Source organism: Medicago sativa, chromosome 7, assembly GCF_051527215.1.
Source record: "Medicago sativa cultivar Bolivia chromosome 7, Bolivia_mono, whole genome shotgun sequence".
Taxonomy (NCBI): Eukaryota; Viridiplantae; Streptophyta; class Magnoliopsida; order Fabales; family Fabaceae; genus Medicago; species Medicago sativa.
This window is the reverse complement of record NC_140755.1, coordinates 19,748,222-19,769,142: the sequence shown is the minus strand read 5'-3', so window position 1 is coordinate 19,769,142 and position 20,921 is coordinate 19,748,222. Positions and strand designations below refer to the sequence as shown.

At 34.0% G+C, this 20,921-nt stretch overlaps 1 protein-coding gene and 1 pseudogene across 1 annotated transcript; both read left to right on the top strand.

Annotated features, from left to right (window-relative positions):
* The first annotated feature begins 1,273 nt into the window (after positions 1-1,273).
* On the top strand, positions 1,274-1,690 carry LOC146904873 (secreted RxLR effector protein 161 pseudogene; annotated as a pseudogene).
* A 172-nt stretch (positions 1,691-1,862) lies between these two features.
* On the top strand, positions 1,863-20,269 carry LOC146904872 (probably inactive leucine-rich repeat receptor-like protein kinase At3g28040). The gene is made up of 4 exons (XM_085728383.1): positions 1,863-2,037; positions 3,113-3,315; positions 13,980-14,986; positions 19,409-20,269. The coding sequence occupies exons 1-4, from the start codon at positions 1,863-1,865 to the stop codon at positions 19,926-19,928; spliced, it is 1,905 nt and encodes a 634-aa protein (XP_085584509.1). The 3' UTR covers positions 19,929-20,269.
* The last annotated feature ends 652 nt before the right edge of the window (positions 20,270-20,921 follow it).

Below are 20,921 nucleotides of genomic sequence, written 5' to 3'. Positions count from 1 at the left end.
TACATGATACTTTTGATTCAATTAGTTTATGCAAGGCCATATAGGCCTCATGAAAACAAGTTGGATTCAAAGACAGTTAGTTGTTATTTTGTTGGGTACGCTGAACACTCTTGCGGGTACAAGTTCTATAACCCCATTAGTAGAACAATTTTTGAAACGGGAAATGCAAGGTTTCTTGAGGATGTAAGATTTGGGGGGGGGGGGGGGGAGGAAAATGAAGAAACTGTTATTGACCAATGAGCAAGTTATTGTGCCTGCTTTTGTTCCAGAAACAGATTTAGAAACAAATAATGATGTTATTCATAACATCCCTCAAGAACAAGACAACGCTGAGTTTTTTCCTCAAGCACCACTTGAAGTTCAAATTCAACAACCTCAAGAACCGCCATTAAGAAGATCCACTAGAGAGAGGAGAAGTGCAATTTCAGATGATTATGTTGTATTTCTTCAGACACATGAGGATGGCATTGGTTTGACTACGGAAGATCCAATCAACTTTAGTCAAGCTATCCAAAGTCCTAACTCTCTTAAGTGGGTCGATGCCATGAAGGATGAGATAAAATCGATGGCTGACAACAATGTTTGGGATCTCGTTGAATTACCTGAAGGAAAGAAACCCATTGGTTCTAAATGGATATTTAAAACTAAACGGGATTCAAAGTGTAATGTTGAGAGATATAAAGCCCATCTTGTCGCCAAAGGTTATACTCAAATGGAAGGCATTGATTATAAAGAGACTTTCTCTCCAGTTTCTTCGAAAGACTCTCTTAGGATCATAATGGCATTAGTAGCTCATTTCGATTTAGAGCTGCATCAGATGGATGTTAAGACTGCTTTCTTAAATGGTAACATTGAGGAAACAATATACATGGTGCAGCTAGAAAATTTTGTGTTAGGTGACCCGAAATCTATGGTTTGCAAACTTAAAAAATCCATCTATGGCCTTAAACAGGCTTCCCGTCAATGGTACTTTAAGTTTCATCAAGTTATATCCTCGTTTGGTTTTGAGGCTAATCAAGTTGATGATTGTTTGTACCTAAAGTTCAGTGGGAGTAAATATATCTTCTTGGTATTATATGTAGATGATATCCTTTTAGCAAGCAACGATATAGGCTTACTGCATGAAACCAAGAATTTCTCACAAAGAATTTTGAGATGAAATATTGGGGACTCCTCCTTTGTCTTAGGAATCCAAATACTTAGAGATCACTCTTGAGGTGTTTTAGGATTGTCGCAAAGGAACTACATTGATACAGTTTAAGATAGATTCTCCATGAAAGATAGTAAACCAGGAGACACACCCGTTGCTAAAGGAGACCAATTTTGTCTTAAGCAGTGCCCTGTTACGGATCTTGAAAAGAAAGAGATGCAAAAGATTCCCTACGCTTCGGCTATGGGGAGTCTCATGTATGCTCAAGTTTGCACCCGTCCCGACTTAGCTTTCATTATAGGAGTTCTTGGGAGATATTTAAGCAACCCTGGTATGCAGCAGTGGATGGCAGTAAAGCGTGTTATGCGTTACTTGAAGAGAACAAGAGACTTTGTGCTCACTTATCAGAAGTCAGACAACTTGGAGATCATCAGATATTCTGACTCTGATTTTGCAGGATGCCCAGATAGCAGACGTTCCACATATGGTTACATCTTCCTCTTGGCTGGAGGAGCCATCTCCTGGAAGTCTGCTAAGTAGACTTTAGTGGCTCCCTCTACCATGGCTGCGGAGTTTGTGGCTTGCTTTGAGGCATCATATCATGGAACTTGGCTGCGGAACTTTGTCATTGGCCTACGCATCGTTGGGAGCATCCAGAGGCCCTTGAAGATATAGTGACAATAGTGCAGCTGTACTCTACTCCAACAACAATATGAGTGCTACGAAATCGAAATTTATCGACATCAAGTATCTTGTTGTGAAAGAAAGAGTTCAGGAGAAACAAATTTCGATAGAACAAATAGGAACAGAATTTATGCTAGCTGATCCACTAACTAAAGGCTTGGCACCTAAGGCTTTTCATGGACATGTTGCAAACATGGGTCTTGGTTTTTCGATTACCTTAGATTAGTGGGAGTCATTTCCTATTCTTTATTTTATGTTCTATATTATTGATGTAATTTTGGTTCAAACTTTCAGTTATGTTTGATTTTCTGCAGAAATAAAACTTATGTGATATTATTGTTATAACAATATTAAGTTTAATTTTATTATGTGCAACTACTGTAATTTTATTGCACCTATTGTACTACATTATGATCTCATAAAGACTTATGTAGGACCAGTTGGAAATAGACATGATTTAGAGATCACATTACATGAAATTTCCATGCCACTCACCCATATTGATCTATGTCATTGAGTACATTGATATGGTGGTCGTCGGGATTCCGTCACATTATATGTCAGTGACGACAGCCGCGGTGGTCCCATTATTAATGTATGAGATGGACCAGATTGTAAAGTTGAAACCTAACGGTAAATAACATTCAGATATGCACCTAAAGAACCTTGATATAATTATTGCTAAGATATATTGCCCAAGTGGAAGATTGTTGGAATATTTAATTATAATTTATTTAATTATAATATTTCAATGATCATTATGTGGGCATATATATCTAATTTAATTAGACTTTTCTAACCTGTGCAACTTTGCAGCTACAATTAATGCATATTTTTTTCTCTCTCATATTAACCTTTATGACTTTTTTTATCTGTCATATTAATTGACATTAAGAATCTTTACCGTCATTCTCTTCATTAAAGTATAACACAAGTCCACCGCCACCTATTTTCCTGCAGCATCTTTTGTCACACTAATAACCTGCTTCATGGCATGGAGCCTAGCATTTTAATTTGGTGATCTCTTAAATTCTTTTGATTTTAAAAATTTCCTTTATCGACATCATACATTTCTTTATTTGTTATTCACTCTTTATTGCAGGAGAAGTGATCTGTGAACATACTCTGGTTCTATCAATCTTTTCTGGTTTATTTTTTTAGCCTAATTGATTCTGAGGTTAATTTGATTTGTTTAATGTTTGTTTCAGTTTTAAGTTTGCCCTTCGTATTTGATGATCTGATTATTGAGTTCGTTTGGGTACCCTCAACATTCTGTAGACAATGCCCTTTGGAACCGTAACAATCAACCAGCTCTAGCAATCTTCGGCAATATCGAATTTGGCAATGTCGGTTTTGAATTGGATTGTGATGCTGCTCTTTGTCGGAACAGGGTGAACAACCAAGATTTATTCCCTATCAAATTTTATTCTGATCAACAAGATGAATCACAGAGGATTTATTTTGCTCTTTCTCGGAACAGGGTGAATAGGGAAACCACCTAGATTGAACCACCACCAACAAGATTTACAACGATAAAAGTTTTCTTTTCTATTGAAGCAAGAATCATGTAAGGGATTGATTCTTCATCTCTCGTTTTCTTTCAGTCACAATTTTTTTAAAATTTTTTGGGAAGAAAATAAAATGGATCTCTATCATTCACTTTTCAAGAAAAAGCTAGTTAATATGACAGAGAAAATAGACCCAAAATGGTTAATATGAGAGAGAAAAGTATGCATTAATTGTAGCTTAAGCTGTGCAAAGTTGCACAGGTTAGAAAAATCCATTTAATTATATTAGCTATTTATCTTTAAGGGCCTTGATTGATTAGTGATCATATAATGAAAAAGGCTTATTAGGTTTCTATTAAAATAATAATTAATTATTTAAGTGATATGAGCTTGGATCGGGTGGATGTCTGGATGGTCCATTAACGGAATAATGGGAAACCCTAATGGCCATCCAATATAAAGAGGCTATGGTCCCCACTATACCGTACACAGCAAAACCACTCTTCTCCCCATCTGAAGCGCATTAGGGCATCAAGGTACAGGTTGAGGAAACTCTTTTGTCATGGATCCAGGTATTCATGTGACCTTGAACTTTAATTTCAGTAAATCAAACATGTTGTATCTGATCATAAACTTGTTCAATAATTGCTTCCGTTGTTGATTGATAAATTAAATTATATGTATTGAACTGTTTATGAAATTTGCTAACATCAAGTTCCAGCTCTGTGATTACAGCACCGATAAGGGAAGAATTTGAAACTTTGATCACAAGGGGTAGTTGGGTCACAAGAGGATCTCAGACAAATCATCCATATTAGACCAACAACTAATACTCAAGTGAATTGGATACCATTTATTAACCCAAAACCTTAAGACACCGAATCATCTTATTTATAAAGTGCTCAAACTTTACTTTTTTAAGCAATTTGCTTTACAACATTAACATCACTGTCAGAGTAATTTTTCATTGTTTCTTGCTTTGAGCTTGAATTTTTGTTGTCTCTTAATGCCGAGACTCATAATAAGTCTACCACTTATAATTATGATTTATATCCTTTCTAGCTATCACCATAGAATTTTTCCCAACTTGAGGAAGTCTCATCATATTATCTCAAAGCATGTTATGTCAAGTTCTGCCAAAAATGCCTCTAGGAATGATTAGCCGTTTCCAAATCCCATAAGCAAAACCTGAAGAAAGAAGCCTCATGTTTGTTTGCTTGATGCTCCTTTTAATCAAGAGTCTGTTCAACCTAAAATATAATTAGAGTGATAGTAATAAAAATAAAGATTAATATTGCATTGCAAATAGAGATCTCATACAAAATAAAAATGTGGTATTATTCTAAAAATCAGCATATGTGTTGTGTTTTTTTAGTGTTTTTTACATTTTAAACATTATATGTCCCACATCGAATAGTTTATTAAGCTTTATAGTCTTTATATATTAAAGTGTAATAAACATTAAATAGGTGGATAGAGTTGGTTGTTTACATGATTATAACCTTGTAACACACCCTCTTTCTCTATCTCCAGTTTTTGTATTCATATTGAGTTATAACCATATTGAGTTATAACTAACTAACTTTTTGTATTCATATTGAGTTATAACTAACTAACAACATGTTTCTACTTATATTTTAAATATTTTAAAACCTTATAACACACCTCTTTCTCTATCCATAAGTATTCATATTGAGTTATTACTAACTAACAACATGTTTCTACTAGGGCTGGAAATGAGCCGAGTCGAGTCGAACTTGTCTGAGCTCGACTCGACTCGATAAGAATTGGTTCGGCTCGAAACTCGACTCAAGTTTGATACGAACCTTTTTTTTAACTCGAGTTCGGCTCGTTTAAAGTTCACGAACAACTCGGTTCGACTCGTTAGGTTCAACTCGTTTGCTCAAATTTTAAAGTTCAAAAGTTTTTATTTTAAAATGAGCAAAAATATAAATATAATTATCTTATAATTATAATAAATAATAAAACTATGGAGCATGTTGGACTGATGTAGCCCTTTACATCTATTACTGTAGCTCAATTTATATACTACTGATATATGTTTTCTATGTGATGCACTTCTCTTTATATAAGCTCTTCCTATCTAATGTTTTCAAAACTGTCCGATGTGGGACTTATTTAGTCTGCATATTTGTTTAAAAGCTTGCACAAGGTAATTAGCTTGTTTTTCCTCTCTTTTTTATTATAACTCTCGTTTGTTAATCAAATTAGTTGTAAGTTATATAAAAAATAGTACATAAGAAACTTGTAATAAATTACATATCATATTTTTATATACAAAATAACAGTTATATATATATATATATATATATGGGGTTTGCTAGAACACACCCACTAATTTTTATGTGGGAGTGTTTTAGCAAGTAAATAACTAAAAAGTGGTTAAATACACCCTAAGGTGTATGTTGCTATAACACACCTTCTAACAATAACAAGTGGGTGTGTTCTAGCAAATCCTATAGGCATTTGCTAGAACACACCCACTGGTTTTTATGTGGGAGTGTTTTAGCAAGTAAATAACTAAAAAGTGGTTAATTACACCCTAAGGTGTAGCTTTGCTAAAACACTCCCACATAAAAATTAGTGGGTGTGTTCTAGCAAACCCCTATATATATATATATATATATATATATATATATATATATATATATATATCGAGTTGGTTCATGAACCAAACGAGTCGAACCATACTTAGCTCAGGATCAACTCGTTTATTTATCGAACTTAATTTTCAACTCAAGTTCGGCTCATTTGGTTCATGAACCAAGTCCAACGATTCAATTGTCGAATCGAGTCTCGAACTATTTTCGAGTTGGTTCGGCTCATTGCCAGCCCTAGTTTCTACTATTATTTTAAAACCTTATAACACACCTCTTTCTGTAACGCCTAACTTTGAAAGTGTCTAGAATATTCAAATAAGCGTTAAACTGGCATTGGATACATTAATTATACAAATACATGAAACGACATCAAGTCGGAAGTTTGGTTACAACATCATTCCAAAGCTTCTATGTTACATTATTACACCAAAGTTTGTCATACATAGTGTAAATACAAAATTCATAATTACACATCTTATAATATAACATATGCATCCCTAATTCACAACATAGCGATTCCATGAAGTCACGATCAATCCAAGACTTTTTCTTTACCTTTTCCTTGCACAACCTGTGAACCTGAACAAAAAGGAGTTGGGTGAGACATAATGTCTCAGTGAGTTCTTCCTAGCCCTAGGCTAGTGATAACCTCGGGGAAACCTATGGTTATCACGTGTCTACCTTACCACCTGGCGGTTGATTATAAGTGTGTGGTCATGTACCTCAGACGGTCGTGCAAGCTAAATCCGTCTTAGATATCTCCTAATTTGTTATAGGCTTGATATTCTTATACGTGCCATGGCGGTCAAGGGTTCCTAGCACCGCTTTGCTATGATACGCTAAATGTATCTACGCCTAAACATGAATCAAATCATGGCACAACCTATACCGGACGAATAGGGTATCCTAAGATCGTCCTTGGCAATCTTTTATAACTTTCTCATATCTATCATCATATCATAATCATGCATGAACACATTCATTATATCATTATGTTAGGGTTGAACAATCAAACATAATCTTGGTTCGTTTTACGGAGAGTCCCGGGTGGAGTAACCCCGAGTACACTCCCATACATGACCGATGTACGTACATCGGACTCCCTCGGTGTCGTGCGGGTCCCTTGCGGCTTGAACCGTTCCCCTTAGGTCGAGAACCTCTCGTATCCCCCTAACGTGGATAGCGAGAGACACGAACACCTACATTTTGTATTAGTCATAATCTTATGGATACATGAATGATTAATCTATAACCACTTGAGTTATATTCCTTTAACTCGGATCCTTGATCGATCCTTAGAGTAATAACATATAAGTTCATGAGCGTAGACGATTATTCATCGCACTTATCATACATATAATTACGATCAATGATCTAGTTCTCGATATCTACATCGAGGCTCTAGTTCCATTCCAAAATTAGCTATTACTTGCTACCCGTTCATGTCATGCTTTAAATCTCATATGCCATGCTCATTTACATATTGCAAATACTTGTTAAATGCTCAAGAAACATTTTTAAAGACTATGCCTTGGTGTCTTGATTAAAGGGGTTGTTATTACAAGTGTTGCTCTAAGAAAATCGCCCACGAAACGCCCATACCAGCCATGACGAGCAAAACAAGGAGTCTCCCCCACTGTCTGCTCGCCATGGCGAGTGAAATGGTGTGGGAGGCGAGTAGCTACTCGCCTAGGCGAGTAGGGGGCGAGCAGAACCCCCTGTTTGGACTTCTAGCTCGCCGTGGCAAGTAATAGCTCGCCATGGCGAGTTATGACAGTCCAGAACATGTAAAAATGACATTTTGGACCCAAAAACCTCAATACAAAGTCCCCCAAGGCATACCATGGTACTAGAAGTCATATAGAATCTGTAAAACAGCTATTGAACAAGTATTCACAAGTATAAAGATGCATGGCATAAAAAGGGATAACTTTACTACACATAAACCCTAAAAATACATATAGTTTTCCTTGCAAGTTAAACACATCCATGGTTGGATTACTAACTAAGAACTCACCTTAAAATAACCTCGAATCTAGATCACAACTTGAAAACCTTGACAGCAAACCCTAAGTCCAAAACCCTAGAGAAGAGATGGATGTTGGTGAAGCTTGCTTCCAACTTGTTACCAACAAACACCAAACCCTAGCCTTGCTTAAACTTCAACTTCTTGAAAGATTAGGAGATGATTAAAGGAAAATCATGAGTAGAGAGGAGTAGAGAGGTTTGCTTCATCATATCATTAACCAAAAACCAAGAACCCTAACCAACTCATGCTTGATTTCAAAGAGGAGAAAGATGAAACAAAGATTATGGGAGAAAAAGGATGGTGAGGATCGATTTTCTAGAGAGAAGGGAGAGCAAAACTTTCTTTCAAACCCTAGTGAGAGAAAGTGAAGAGGATTGTGTGAAAAATTTGGACTAAAGTCCTTAAATAGTCCCTCAAGCGCAATTACCATTATACCCCTAGTCTATCGTTAACAGGTAATTCTTCGTATCATAAAAGTGGGATATTACACTTTCTCTATCCATTCTATTATTATTTTAAAACCTTGTAACACACCCTCTTTCTCTATCCAGTTTTTGTATTCATATTGAGTTATTACTAACTATGAGTTATTACTATCTATCCAGTTTTTGTATTCATATTGAGTTATAACTAACTAACAACATGTTTCTACTATTATTTTAAAACCTTATAACACACCTCTTTCTCTATCCATAAGTATTCATATTGAGTTATTACTAACTAACAACATGTTTCTACTATTATTTTAAAACCTTATAACACACCTCTTTCTCTATCCATTCTATTATTATTTTAAAACCTTGTAACACACACTCTTTCTCTATCCAGTTTTTGTATTCATATTGAGTTATTACTAACTATGAGTTATTGCTAACAAACAACATGTTTCTATTATTATTTTAAAACCTTGTAACATACCTCTTTCTCTATCCATTCTATTATTATTTTAAAACCTTGTAACACACCTCTTTCTCTATCGAGTTTTTGTATTCATATTGAGTTATTACTAACAACATATTTCTATTATTTTAGGGGAATTAGTCACTTTAGTCCCTGAATTTAGGGACTAAATTGACACCCTCTTTTAATGTTGTCTTCCATTTTAGGTTTTTATTTATTTTTAATAGAATAAATAATTAATATATTTTATTTTATCTTGAGTTTTTTATTTTTAATTTGAAATTTAATGGAGATGAAGAGAATTATGAGGATGATAGAAAAGAAAAATGAAGAACATGTGTTTTTATTTTATTTTTCATTTTATTGAAAATTAATGAAATAATATAATTTTGCTTGATCTGGACTTGTCACGTCACCATTAAAAAACAAAATTAACACTTTTAAGAGTGTGGCTGGAAAAGAAGAATGGTGCAAATGTTGTATAACATAAATGATTAACTAGGTTCCTTCAAAAAAGAAATAAATGATTAACTTGGTAAAAAAAATTATATGATTAATTTTTTACAAACATCTAACTTAAAATACAATAAAATATAGTTGTTCATAAAAGTAACACATGCTTGACCTACAAATATTAATTTTTTACTTAAATTATTCTTTTTAATGGTTAAGGTCCTTGAAGGGAGAATTGCTTCTACAAACTGTAGAACTTATCTTTTTAAATAATCTTAATAAAGCTAGCGAAAAACAATAAACATGTTTTTGTATCCAGTTTTTGTATTCATATTGAGTTATTACTAACTAACAACATGTTTCTACTATTATTTTAAAACCTTGTAACACACCTCTTTCTCTATCCATTCTATTATTATTTTAAAACCTTGTAACACACCCTCCTTTTCTATCCAGTTTTTGTATTCATATTGAGTTATTACTAACTATGAGTTATTACTAACTAACAACATGTTTCTATTATTATTTTAAGGGAAATGTTAACTTGTGCCCTTGGAGCATAAGTTAAGAAATCAAAAGTAGAAGTTTTTTTTTTGGAAATTGTGCATTCAATGTCTTGAAAGTTTCAAAAGTTATCTTTTCAACATAAAATTTATTATTTAATTCTATTTTAAGTTTCTTAACTTGTGCCCTTAGGGCACAAGTTAACAATACCCTTGTTTTAAAACCTTGTAACACACCTCTTTCTCTATCCATTCTATTATTATTTTAAAACCTTGTAACACACCTCTTTTTTGTATTCATATTGAGTTATTACCAACAACATGTTTCTATTATTTTAGGGGAATTAGTCACTTTAGTCCCTGAATTTAGGGACTAAATTGACACCCTCTTTTAATGTTGTCTTCCATTTTAGGTTTTTATTTATTTTTAATAGAATAAATAATTAATATATTTTATTTTATCTTGAGTTTTTTATTTTTAATTTGAAATTTAATGGAGATGAAGAGAATTATGAGGATGATAGAAAAGAAAAATGAAGAACATGTGTTTTTATTTTATTTTTAATTTTATTAAAAATTAATGAAATAATATAATTTTGCTTTATTTGGACTTGTCACGTCACCATTAAAAAACAAAATTAACACTTTTAAGAGTGTTGGTTGGAAAAGAAGAATGGTGCAAATGTTGTATAACATAAATGATTAACTAGGTTCCTTCAAAAAAGAAATAAATGATTAACTTGGTAAAAAAAATTATATGATTAATTTTTTACAAACATCTAACTTAAAATACAATAAAATATAGTTGTTCATAAAAGTAACACATGCTTGACCTACAAATATTAATTTTTTACTTAAATTATTCTTTTTAATGGTTAAGGTCGTTGAAGGGAGAATTGCTTCTACAAACTGTAGAACTTATCTTTTTAAATAATCTTAATAAAGCTAGCGAAAAACAATAAACATGATTCCTCTTTTTTATTATGCTAGCGAAAATATTGGGTGGTAGTGGTGGTGGTGTGAGCGTGGTGTGGTGTTAGAATATATATATATATATATATATATATATATATATATATATATATATATATATATTTCAACAAATACTACATTTAATGGACCAAAAAGTTCAATTTTAAAAAGGAAAAAGTAGTTTCATAAGCATGATTTAGTACTTTCTCTCTCTCTCTTCTCCTTCTCTTTTGTGTGAACCGTCACCGAAACCCTAGTTTCTATTTCTTCATCTATCAAAAAGGAGTGATTTATGGTCAATTTTTGACCCAAAATCACCCTTCTAAATCTTTTTTCTCTTTCCCTTCTATTAAAATAAGTGATTTTCACATCTATTTTGTTTTTCTTCCGTGATTTCGTCGTCTTTGTGCGGCGTTATTTGTCTTTCTTGTTTTGTTCAGGTATTTGTTTGGTTCAGATTGTCAGATCAGCTTAGATCCAGTGCAGATCCAATCAATGACTTTAGTGTCTTCAACGTTGCAGATCCGGAGACCGGTATTCCGGAGACATGGATATAGTCATATGTGTAGGCTTTTGTACTTTGCCGTTTTATACTATTAACATGGATGATGTGATCATCCTTTTTGATTTTAGCGAATTTGCATTGTATCGATGTACTCTATCAATTTGAATGAATGTTTATCACTTATTTTTGTCAAAAAAAGAAGAAGCATGATTTAGTAATTAAGGCATAAAATGTTTAATAAAGCTAATAAATCATCATTAGAGGAACCACAATGTGGCAGTGTGGGTAGCAAAGAAATGGTTGAATTAGCTTAAATAAGCTATTGTAGCATCAAAGAAATGGTTTAATTAAAAATTACAAATAAAAAAATCATTAAAAGTGTGAGTTTCATAAAAGTTGTTTAATTTTCTAAAAAAAAATTGCTTAATTTTTCTATCATTGGAACAAACTATACTTAAGTTGAATAAGTGTGATATGACGAGTAATGCTAGCAACACTCTCTTTCGAACACTCTCTCTAATACTTAGTCATTTATTGGTTTAAATCATTATGAGTCTACACTTTGAAAATTAAACCAACACAAAGTGGTGGGAGATACATTAATTTCATTCAATAAAAGAGTATGTGTTAGAGAAAGTGTTGAAAAATGAGTGTTGCTAGATTCATCGTGATATGACACTATAGGGAGTGGCGGATCTTCCATGGATGCCTTGACACCTCTCATGTATTCTAGATATACTATATTGGGAATATGATATGATGCATTTGACATTGGGGATAGTGGAAACACATTTTACCACGAGATGGTGAGTTCGATTCCTTGGGAGACCATTTTATGTATTTGAGGATCTTGAATCTTTGTCAAGGGGATTTTTGAGGATCTTGAATCTTTGTCAAGGGATTATAGGAATAGCTTAATAGTGATTATCGACCAAGTTTCAGTTTTTTACAAATTTGTCATTAAAGATGCTCTAAAAGCATAAAGTATTTTCTCAAGTACATTGTTTTTTGGGTATCATTAAAAAATTGTTTGACTATTACTCCATCCGTTTCAAAATGAGTGTCGCTTTAGTAAAAAAAGTTTGTTTCAAAATGAATGTCACTTTCAGTTTTCAATGCAATAATAACTTTTTTTTTCAATTGTACCCTCCAATTAATACTCTGCACACTACTTCCAAAGTATTACTTTTAAAACTAACCAATAGTTAATAAGGATAATTTGGTAAAATAATCATTCTCTTTCTTTTAATCATTTCATTTCTTAATATGTGTGTAAACACCTAAAACGACACTCATTTTGAAACGGAGGGAATATTCTTTTTTTTCTTAAAAGAAGTTTGACTATTATTCTTAATTTTCAGAAATTTTATCGGATGATAAAAAGGATATTTTGACAAAGCTAAGTAGAATAAAATTCAAACAAGGAATTTACTAGCGAGTCCTTTAAGAGCATTGTTTCAGGATTTCTTTATAAAAAATCACTTGGAATTATAAATTACTTTTGTCAATGCAATAATTACACCAATTTTTAATAGAAACTTACTATTTTTACAACTTTAATCAATATGTAAGGACTTTCGTTAGCATTCTTCTTTAAACAAAGGGGAAGATTTCAGATTCATTTTTCTCGAAAGTTTTAAACCATTAAATTCCATATTTGAAAAAATTAGCTGTATTTATGAAAAAAGTGGATCTGTTTCCTTTAATAATGAAACCCAAATTAAAAGATATTGGAATTGTCCATCTCTTTACTTGTTCTATTCCTCCTACTTCTCAAACTCTAATAGTATCATTTGGTACACATGTTTTTTTAAGCATAAACACTCTTAATATAAGTGATTATGTATCAAAATATGTTTGGTTCCATTTTGGGAGGTGAAAAAAAATTAATTCTAGAAGTGTGGAATTCACTTTGACATGTTTGAATGTTTTCGAGTAGAATTGATTTTGTTTTCAGAATTGATTCTAACTTGAAGTTAGAATTTGGAGTTTTTATTTGCACAATTGAATTTTTAGTCTAATTTATGACTCAATCCATTTTTAATTGAATGAATTCAGATATAAAATCAAATTTACATAATCAATTTATACGAAGTCAATTTTGTCACCATAAAACCAAACACACAAAGTCAAAAAGTTTTCCTATAAACTATAAGCAATTTTCATAACCTAAAAACAACTTAAGGACATGTCATAAGTTTTTTTAATAAACTCTCTCAAACATTATCACAAGTGCTTACACTAGTATTTAACCGTAAGGGTTCTCAAAATTGAGAATATGATAATTGGATGAATGTAATTAGATTATTAATTCAAAGGTAAAATTGATAGTTGAGAACCCAATTAAAATTGATGTTCTTGATACATAGAAACATTAAAGAAAAGATAGAAGAAGATTAAGTTTAAGATTTAACCATTACTCTATTAGAGAGTACCAAAGGGAGAGAGGAAAAACTTTCATCAACATTCTTCCTATCCTTCTTGTTAACCATTGCTCCCTTTAATAGAAGATTAAGAGAATATTTTCTTATTAGAATTATCCCTTAATTGTTGGTTCAAGTGACACATGTCCCTTTTCTCTAACCAATTGTTGTTGATTCACTTTAATGACTTGGCTTTGCTTATATTTAGATCATAACATAAACTGAAATAAGTCGATCCAAACATACCCTAATTCTTATCTATTTTTATGCAGTGGTTTGTCACACAATAACTTGACTGGTCCAGTCCCAAAGTCAATGTCAAATCTAAACAAACTCAAAATCCTCAAATTGGAATTCAATGGTCTAAGTGGAGAGCTACCAATGGAGCTAGGAAAGCTTCAAAATCTTCTTGCTGTGAATATATCACATAACAGCCTCACAGGAAGGCTTCCAGTTGGTAGCATATTTCAAAACTTGGACAAAAGTTCTTTGGAAGGAAACTACGGTCTTTGCTCGCCCTTGTTGACAGGTCCATGCAAAATGAATGTACCAAAACCTCTAGTACTTGATCCACATGGCTATAACGATCAAATGAATCCTCGAATCCCAAGAAATGAATCATCTGAGTCTAGTAGTCCAATTCATCACCACAGGTTCCTTAGTATTTCAGCTATTATAGCAATTTCAGCTTCTATTGTCATTGTAATCGGAGTGATTGCTATTAGTCTAGTTAATGCTTCTGTAAGGAGAAAGCTAGCATTTGTGGAAAATGCTTTGGAAAGCATGTGTTCAAGCTCTTCTAGATCAGGAGCACCGGCAACGGGAAAACTTATTCTTTTTGATTCTCAATCTTCACCGGATTGGATCAGCAATCCAGAAAACTTGCTCAACAAGGCATCTGAAATTGGTGAAGAAGTGTTTGGAACAGTTTTCAAAGTTCCGTTAGGATCACAACAAGGAAGAAATGTTGCAATCAAGAAACTTATCACATCAAACATACTTCAATATCTAGAAGATTTCGACAGGGAAGTTAGAATTCTAGGCAACGCCAGACATCCAAATTCGATATCGTTGAAAGGATACTATTGGACTCCTCAACTACAGCTTTTAGTATCTGAATTTGCACCAAATGGTAACTTGCAATCCAAGTTACATGAAAAGCTTCCCTCAAGTCCACCACTTTCTTGGCCTAATAGATTCAAGATTTTACTTGGAACAGCAAAGGGACTTGCACATTTGCACCATTTGTTTAATGAACGACCCTTGAAGCTTCTCAGTCAGTTTTAATTCTCCTAAATTCTAGGCAATAAAGATTAAGTGGCTGATTTGATTTCCTTTTATTTAGGCATCAGTTATGTTAATTAGTGGCAACGTATTTGCCTTTCTACTTTCCTTATGGCTGTATAAGTACACCAGTCTTTCCTGCTAAATAACATACAAGCCTTTTGCATTCATATTTTCTCTTTGTTCATTCTTGTTATAACCACTATATTTCATCAAATAACCAACAAATTGGTAATCAGAGCATTTTTCTTACGGGATTTGTGAGATGAATTCTGAAACAAGTTTTTCACATGTTGCTCTTCCTATTTTTGATGGTGAAACTGAAAGCTATGATCTATGGGCTGTGAGGATGGAAGCCTACCTAGATGCTTTAGATCTGTGGGAAGCTGTGGAAGAAGATTATGATGTTCCTCCACTTCCAGACAATCCCACCATGGCTCAGATTAAAAACCACAAAGAGAAAAAAACCAAGAAGTCAAAAGCAAAAGCATGTCTATTTTCCGATGTCTCAAAAACCGTCTTTACCAGAGTCATGACTCTCAAAACAGCGAAAGAAATTTGGGATTATCTGAAAGAAGAATACGCAGGAGACCAAAGGATACGAAGCATGCAGGTTATAAACTTAAGAAGAGAATTTGAGATGCAGAGAATGAAAGAATCTGAGACAATCAAAGAGTACTCTGATAAATTACTCAACATTGCCAATAAGGTTAAATGGCTTGGTGCTGAGTTTCCTGACTCAAGAATTGTAGAAAAAATTCTCGTGACATTACCTGAAAGATATGAAGCATCTATAGCCACCTTGGAGAACACAAAAGATTTGTGCAACATCACTCTTGCAGAAGTGTTACATGCACTCAAGGCACAAGAGCAAAGAAGGCTTATGAGACAAGAGGGGTCTATGGAAGGTGCATTTCAAGCCAAGCTGCAAATCAACAAAAATGGGAAAAGCGGCAGCAGCAACAACAATCAAAGCACTAGCAGTCAGTCATATCCGCCCTGCCCTCATTGCAAAAAAAACAATCATCCAGAAAAAAGGTGTTGGTGGAGACCAGATGTAAAGTGTGGTCAGTTAGGGCACATTGAAAGGATATGCAAATCTCAACAGCAGCAAGAAGAGGTCAAGGTTGCTGAGGATGAATCACAGGATGAGCAATTGTTTACTGCGTCATGTTTTGCTTCAAATCATTCCACAGAAAGCTGGCTTATTGACAGTGGTTGTACAAATCACATGACTTACGATCGTGAGCTTTTCAAAGAGCTTGATAAAAGTGTCATCTCTAAAGTCAAGATTGGAAATGGAGCATACATTGAAGTAAAAGGCAAAGGCACTGTGGCTATCGAAGGTCACACAGGTCTGAAACTTATCTCTGATGTTTTATATGTTCCTGAAATAAATCAAAATTTGTTGAGCGTTCCACAATTGTTGGAAAAAGGTTATAAGGTGTTTTTTGAAGATAAAATTTGTATGATTAAAGATTCAGAAGGTAAAGAGGTGTTCAAAGTTCAAATGAAAGGTAAAAGTTTTGCCTTAAATTTCATGAACAATGAGCAGGCTTCAATGCACAAAGAGGTCAGCAATACAATGCTTTGGCACAAGAGGTTGGGCCACTTTCATCATGCTGCTTTAATCTTCATGAAAAAGAACAACTTAGTGAAAGACCTGCCCAATTTAGAAGTTATGCCTCCAGAATGTACTGCTTGCCAATATGGGAAGCAAAAAAGGCTTCCTTTTCCAAAAAACAAAGCTTGGAGGGCTACACAAAAGCTGCAATTGGTACATACAGATGTGGGAGGACCTATGAAAACACCATCATTGAATGGCAGTAAGTATTACATTGCATTCATTGATGATTATTCAAGGATGTGTTGGATTTATTTTATGAAGCTCAAATCTGAAGTTGCTGATATTTTCATGAAGTTTAAAGCTTGGGTTGAAACTCAAAGTGAAAGCAAGATGCACGTCATCAGGTCCGATAATGGGACTGAATATACATGTGAAAAATATAACAAATTTTGTGAAGATGCAGGTATTGAACATCAACTAACAGCACCATACACTCCACAACAGAATGGTGTTGTAGAGAGGAAAAATCGAAAAATTATGGAGATGGCAAGGTGCTTACTTCATGATAAAGGGTTGCCAAAGAAATTTTGGGCAGATGCTGCAAATACTGCAGTTTTTCTGCTGAACAGATTGCCAACAAAAGCTGTGCAGAAAAAGACTCCATTTGAAGCTTGGCATGGCAGCAAACCAAAGCTAATTAATCTGAAGACATTTGGCTGCCTATGTTTCTCATATATACATCAGGTTAAGAGAGACAAGCTGGACAAGAAAGCAGAACCAGGAATTTTTGTGGGCTATAGCTTAATTGCTAAGGCCTATAGAATATATTTACCACACCACAACAAAATAATTGTTAGCAGGGATGTAAAATTCATGGAATTTGATAGTTGGAGCTGGGAAAATGACAAGATTGAATCTCAAGAAGTGAATGAAGATGTAGACGATGAACCTGTCAGAGGAGTAAGATCACTTTCTGACATCTATCAGAGGTGTACTGTTGCGATCATGGAGCCTGCTGGATATGAAGAAGCTGCAACTGATAAAAAATGGATAGATGCAATGAAGGAGGAGCTTAATATGATTGAAAAAAATCAGACATGGAAATTGGTGGACAGGCCTAATCATAAGAAGGCTATTGGAGTCAAATGGGTTTATAGGACCAAGCTTAATCCTGATGGTTCTGTAAACAAGTATAAGGCAAGACTTGTTGTTAAGGGATATGCCCAAATCTTTGGGGTTGATTTCTCCGAAACATTTGCTCCAGTAGCTAGATTGGATACCATAAGGTTGTTGCTAGCACTATCTGCACAAAATGGCTGGGTCATACATCAAATGGATGTCAAGTCAGCTTTTTTGAATGGATACTTAGAGGAAGAAATATTTGTCGAACAACCAGAGGGTTTTGTTGTTCAAGGACAGGAGGAGAATGTATATAGATTGAATAAAGCTTTATATGGGCTAAAACAAGCACCGAGATCATGGTATAGTAGAATCGATACACACTTGATGAGCTTAGGCTTTGTAAAAAGTCCAAGTGAATTTACCTTGTATGTCAAAAAGGTTGAGAGTGAAATACTTGTTGTATCACTCTATGTTGATGATTTGTTCGTTACAGGAAGTGATGAGGAGCTTATTTACAAGTTCAAAGAAGAAATGAAAGGTGCTTTTGAGATGACAGACCTTGGAAAAATGACATTTTTCCTTGGAATGGAAGTTCAACAGAAGCAAAATGAGATATTTGTGTGCCAACAAAAATATGCAAAAGAAGTTCTCAAGAAGTTCAATATGGAAGAATGTAAACAAACTGCAACTCCGATGAATCAAAAAGAGAAGTTTTCCAAAGAAGATGAAGCTGAAAGGGTTGATGAAAGGTTGTACAGAAGCATAATAGGTTGTTTGATGTATTTAACAGCAACCAGGCCTGATATTATGTATGTTGTAAGTTTACTGTCAAGGTACATGCATTGTGCTAGTGAAATTCACTTTCAAGCTGCAAAACGGATTCTGAGGTATGTTAAGGGCACACTTGATTACGGAATAAGGTTCAGTCAAGTTAAAAGTTTCAGCCTTCTTGGTTATTCTGACAGTGATTGGGCAGGATGTGTTGATGATATGAGAAGCACCTCAGGTTATTGTTTTACAATGGGTTCTGGAATTTTTTCATGGTGTTCAAAAAAACAAGAAGTTATAGCTCAATCAACAGCAGAGGCAGAATATATCGCTGCTGCTGCTGCCGTGAACCAAGCTATTTGGATCAGAAAGCTCATGACAGACTTGCACATGATTCAAACAGAAAGCACTAAGATATTTGTGGACAACCAAGCTGCAATTTCAATTGCTAATGATCCAGTGTTCCATGGTAGAACCAAACACTTCAAGATCAAGTTTTTCTATCTAAGAGAAGTTCAGAAGGATGGTGAAGTTCAACTTGTCTATTGTAGAACAGAACATCAGAATGCAGACATCTTAACAAAGGCACTTCCTAAAGCTAGATTTGAGTTCATGAGAAAAAAGGCTTGGAATATGCAGCTCCAGTGTCAAGGAGGAGTGTTTAATGAATGACCCTTGAAGCTTCTCAGTCAGTTTTAATTCTCCTAAATTCTAGGCAATAAAGATTAAGTGGCTGATTTGATTTCCTTTTATTTAGGCATCAGTTATGTTAATTAGTGGCAACGTATTTGCCTTTCTACTTTCCTTATGGCTGTATAAGTACACCAGTCTTTCCTGCTAAATAACATACAAGCCTTTTGCATTCATATTTTCTCTTTGTTCATTCTTGTTATAACCACTATATTTCATCAAATAACCAACACCATTCATTCAGGCCACCAATAATTCACTACAACATAAAACCAAGCAACATCTTACTTGACGAAAACTTCAACGCTAAGATATCAGATTTTGGGTTAGCTAGGCTAATAACAAAGCTAGACAAACATGTGATGAGCAACAGGTTTCAAAGTGCATTAGGTTATGTAGCACCTGAATTAGCTTGTCAGAGCTTAAGGGTCAATGAGAAATGTGACGTATATGGTTTTGGTGTGATGATACTTGAGATAGTGACAGGTAGGAGGCCAGTGGAGTATGGCGAAGATAATGTGTTGATATTGAACGATCATGTGAGGGTTTTGCTTGAGCATGGTAATGCTTTGGAATGTGTTGATCCAAGTTTGATGAACGAATATCCCGAGGATGAGGTTTTACCTGTTTTGAAGCTGGCAATGGTATGTACATCTCAAATTCCATCAAGTAGGCCTACTATGGCAGAAGTTGTGCAAATATTGCAGGTCATTAAAACTCCTGTTCCTCAAAGGATGGAAGTATTTTGATGGCATTAACACGCTTATGTGTTTCGCTATTTTCAGTGGTTATAAACTGCGGTCACAATTACAATTTGAACCTTTGGACTGTAGAAAAACACAGTAGATTCAGCCACAATTGTAGTTGTGTTGTCATTGCAGATATCTCAAAAACTGTTACTTGTGGCTTCGAGTACATAAAGTCTTCTTTATTATCAAGATTATTGCATTTTTCTAATTTGCTTCCTTCATATTGTGTATCCTTTTTAACTCTCTTGTATAATTTAGTTTATGTGGATTCTAGTTCATAGAGTATAAATATGTAATTCTCAACCTGAGTTTTCCTTTTATCAATAACATCAATTTATTAATCAGTGTTTGTTCCTAATTAGGAGAGGTATCCACATCAAATGCGCCTCGAAAAGGAACACCTTAAACTAGTAATTTGTTAAAAAAAGGGTAAGAACATAACTTTTTCCTTATATAAATAAACACAGTTTGGGTGCAAGACTGACTAAAAAGAACAATAGTCATAGCTGTCTTCTATGTCACAGTTTGCGGATAGGATCGAGTAACTGAATAAAGAATGAGTAAGATGTAAAACGAACTTTGGGAGAGGTGGAAACTTTCTACAAAGGTTTTAATCCTATAAAATATAAATACAGGTGTGTGTTTTATCTCTTAAGTTCAGTTTTTTTAGCTTAGCACTTATGGCTTATTTTTCTTTATAAAAACACTCAGAACATCTTCAACCCAAAAAAATAATTCAATTGAGGGTAATTTTTGAAGTTGCTTAGCTTACTTTCTGTATGTCTAAATTGTTGCATAGCATTTTCGTAATGTTTAATTAACCAAACTAAATTTTACTTCAATGGTGCTAAGTTAGACCAAATATATTATGATCTTATTGTTCGTATGGAGGATGTCCCTAAAGGCATGTTGAACATCCCTGCAGACTGCAATTTTTTAATGTTTCTTAAGTTTTGAGCTTGACATTTTGATGTCTCTGAATGCCTGAGACTC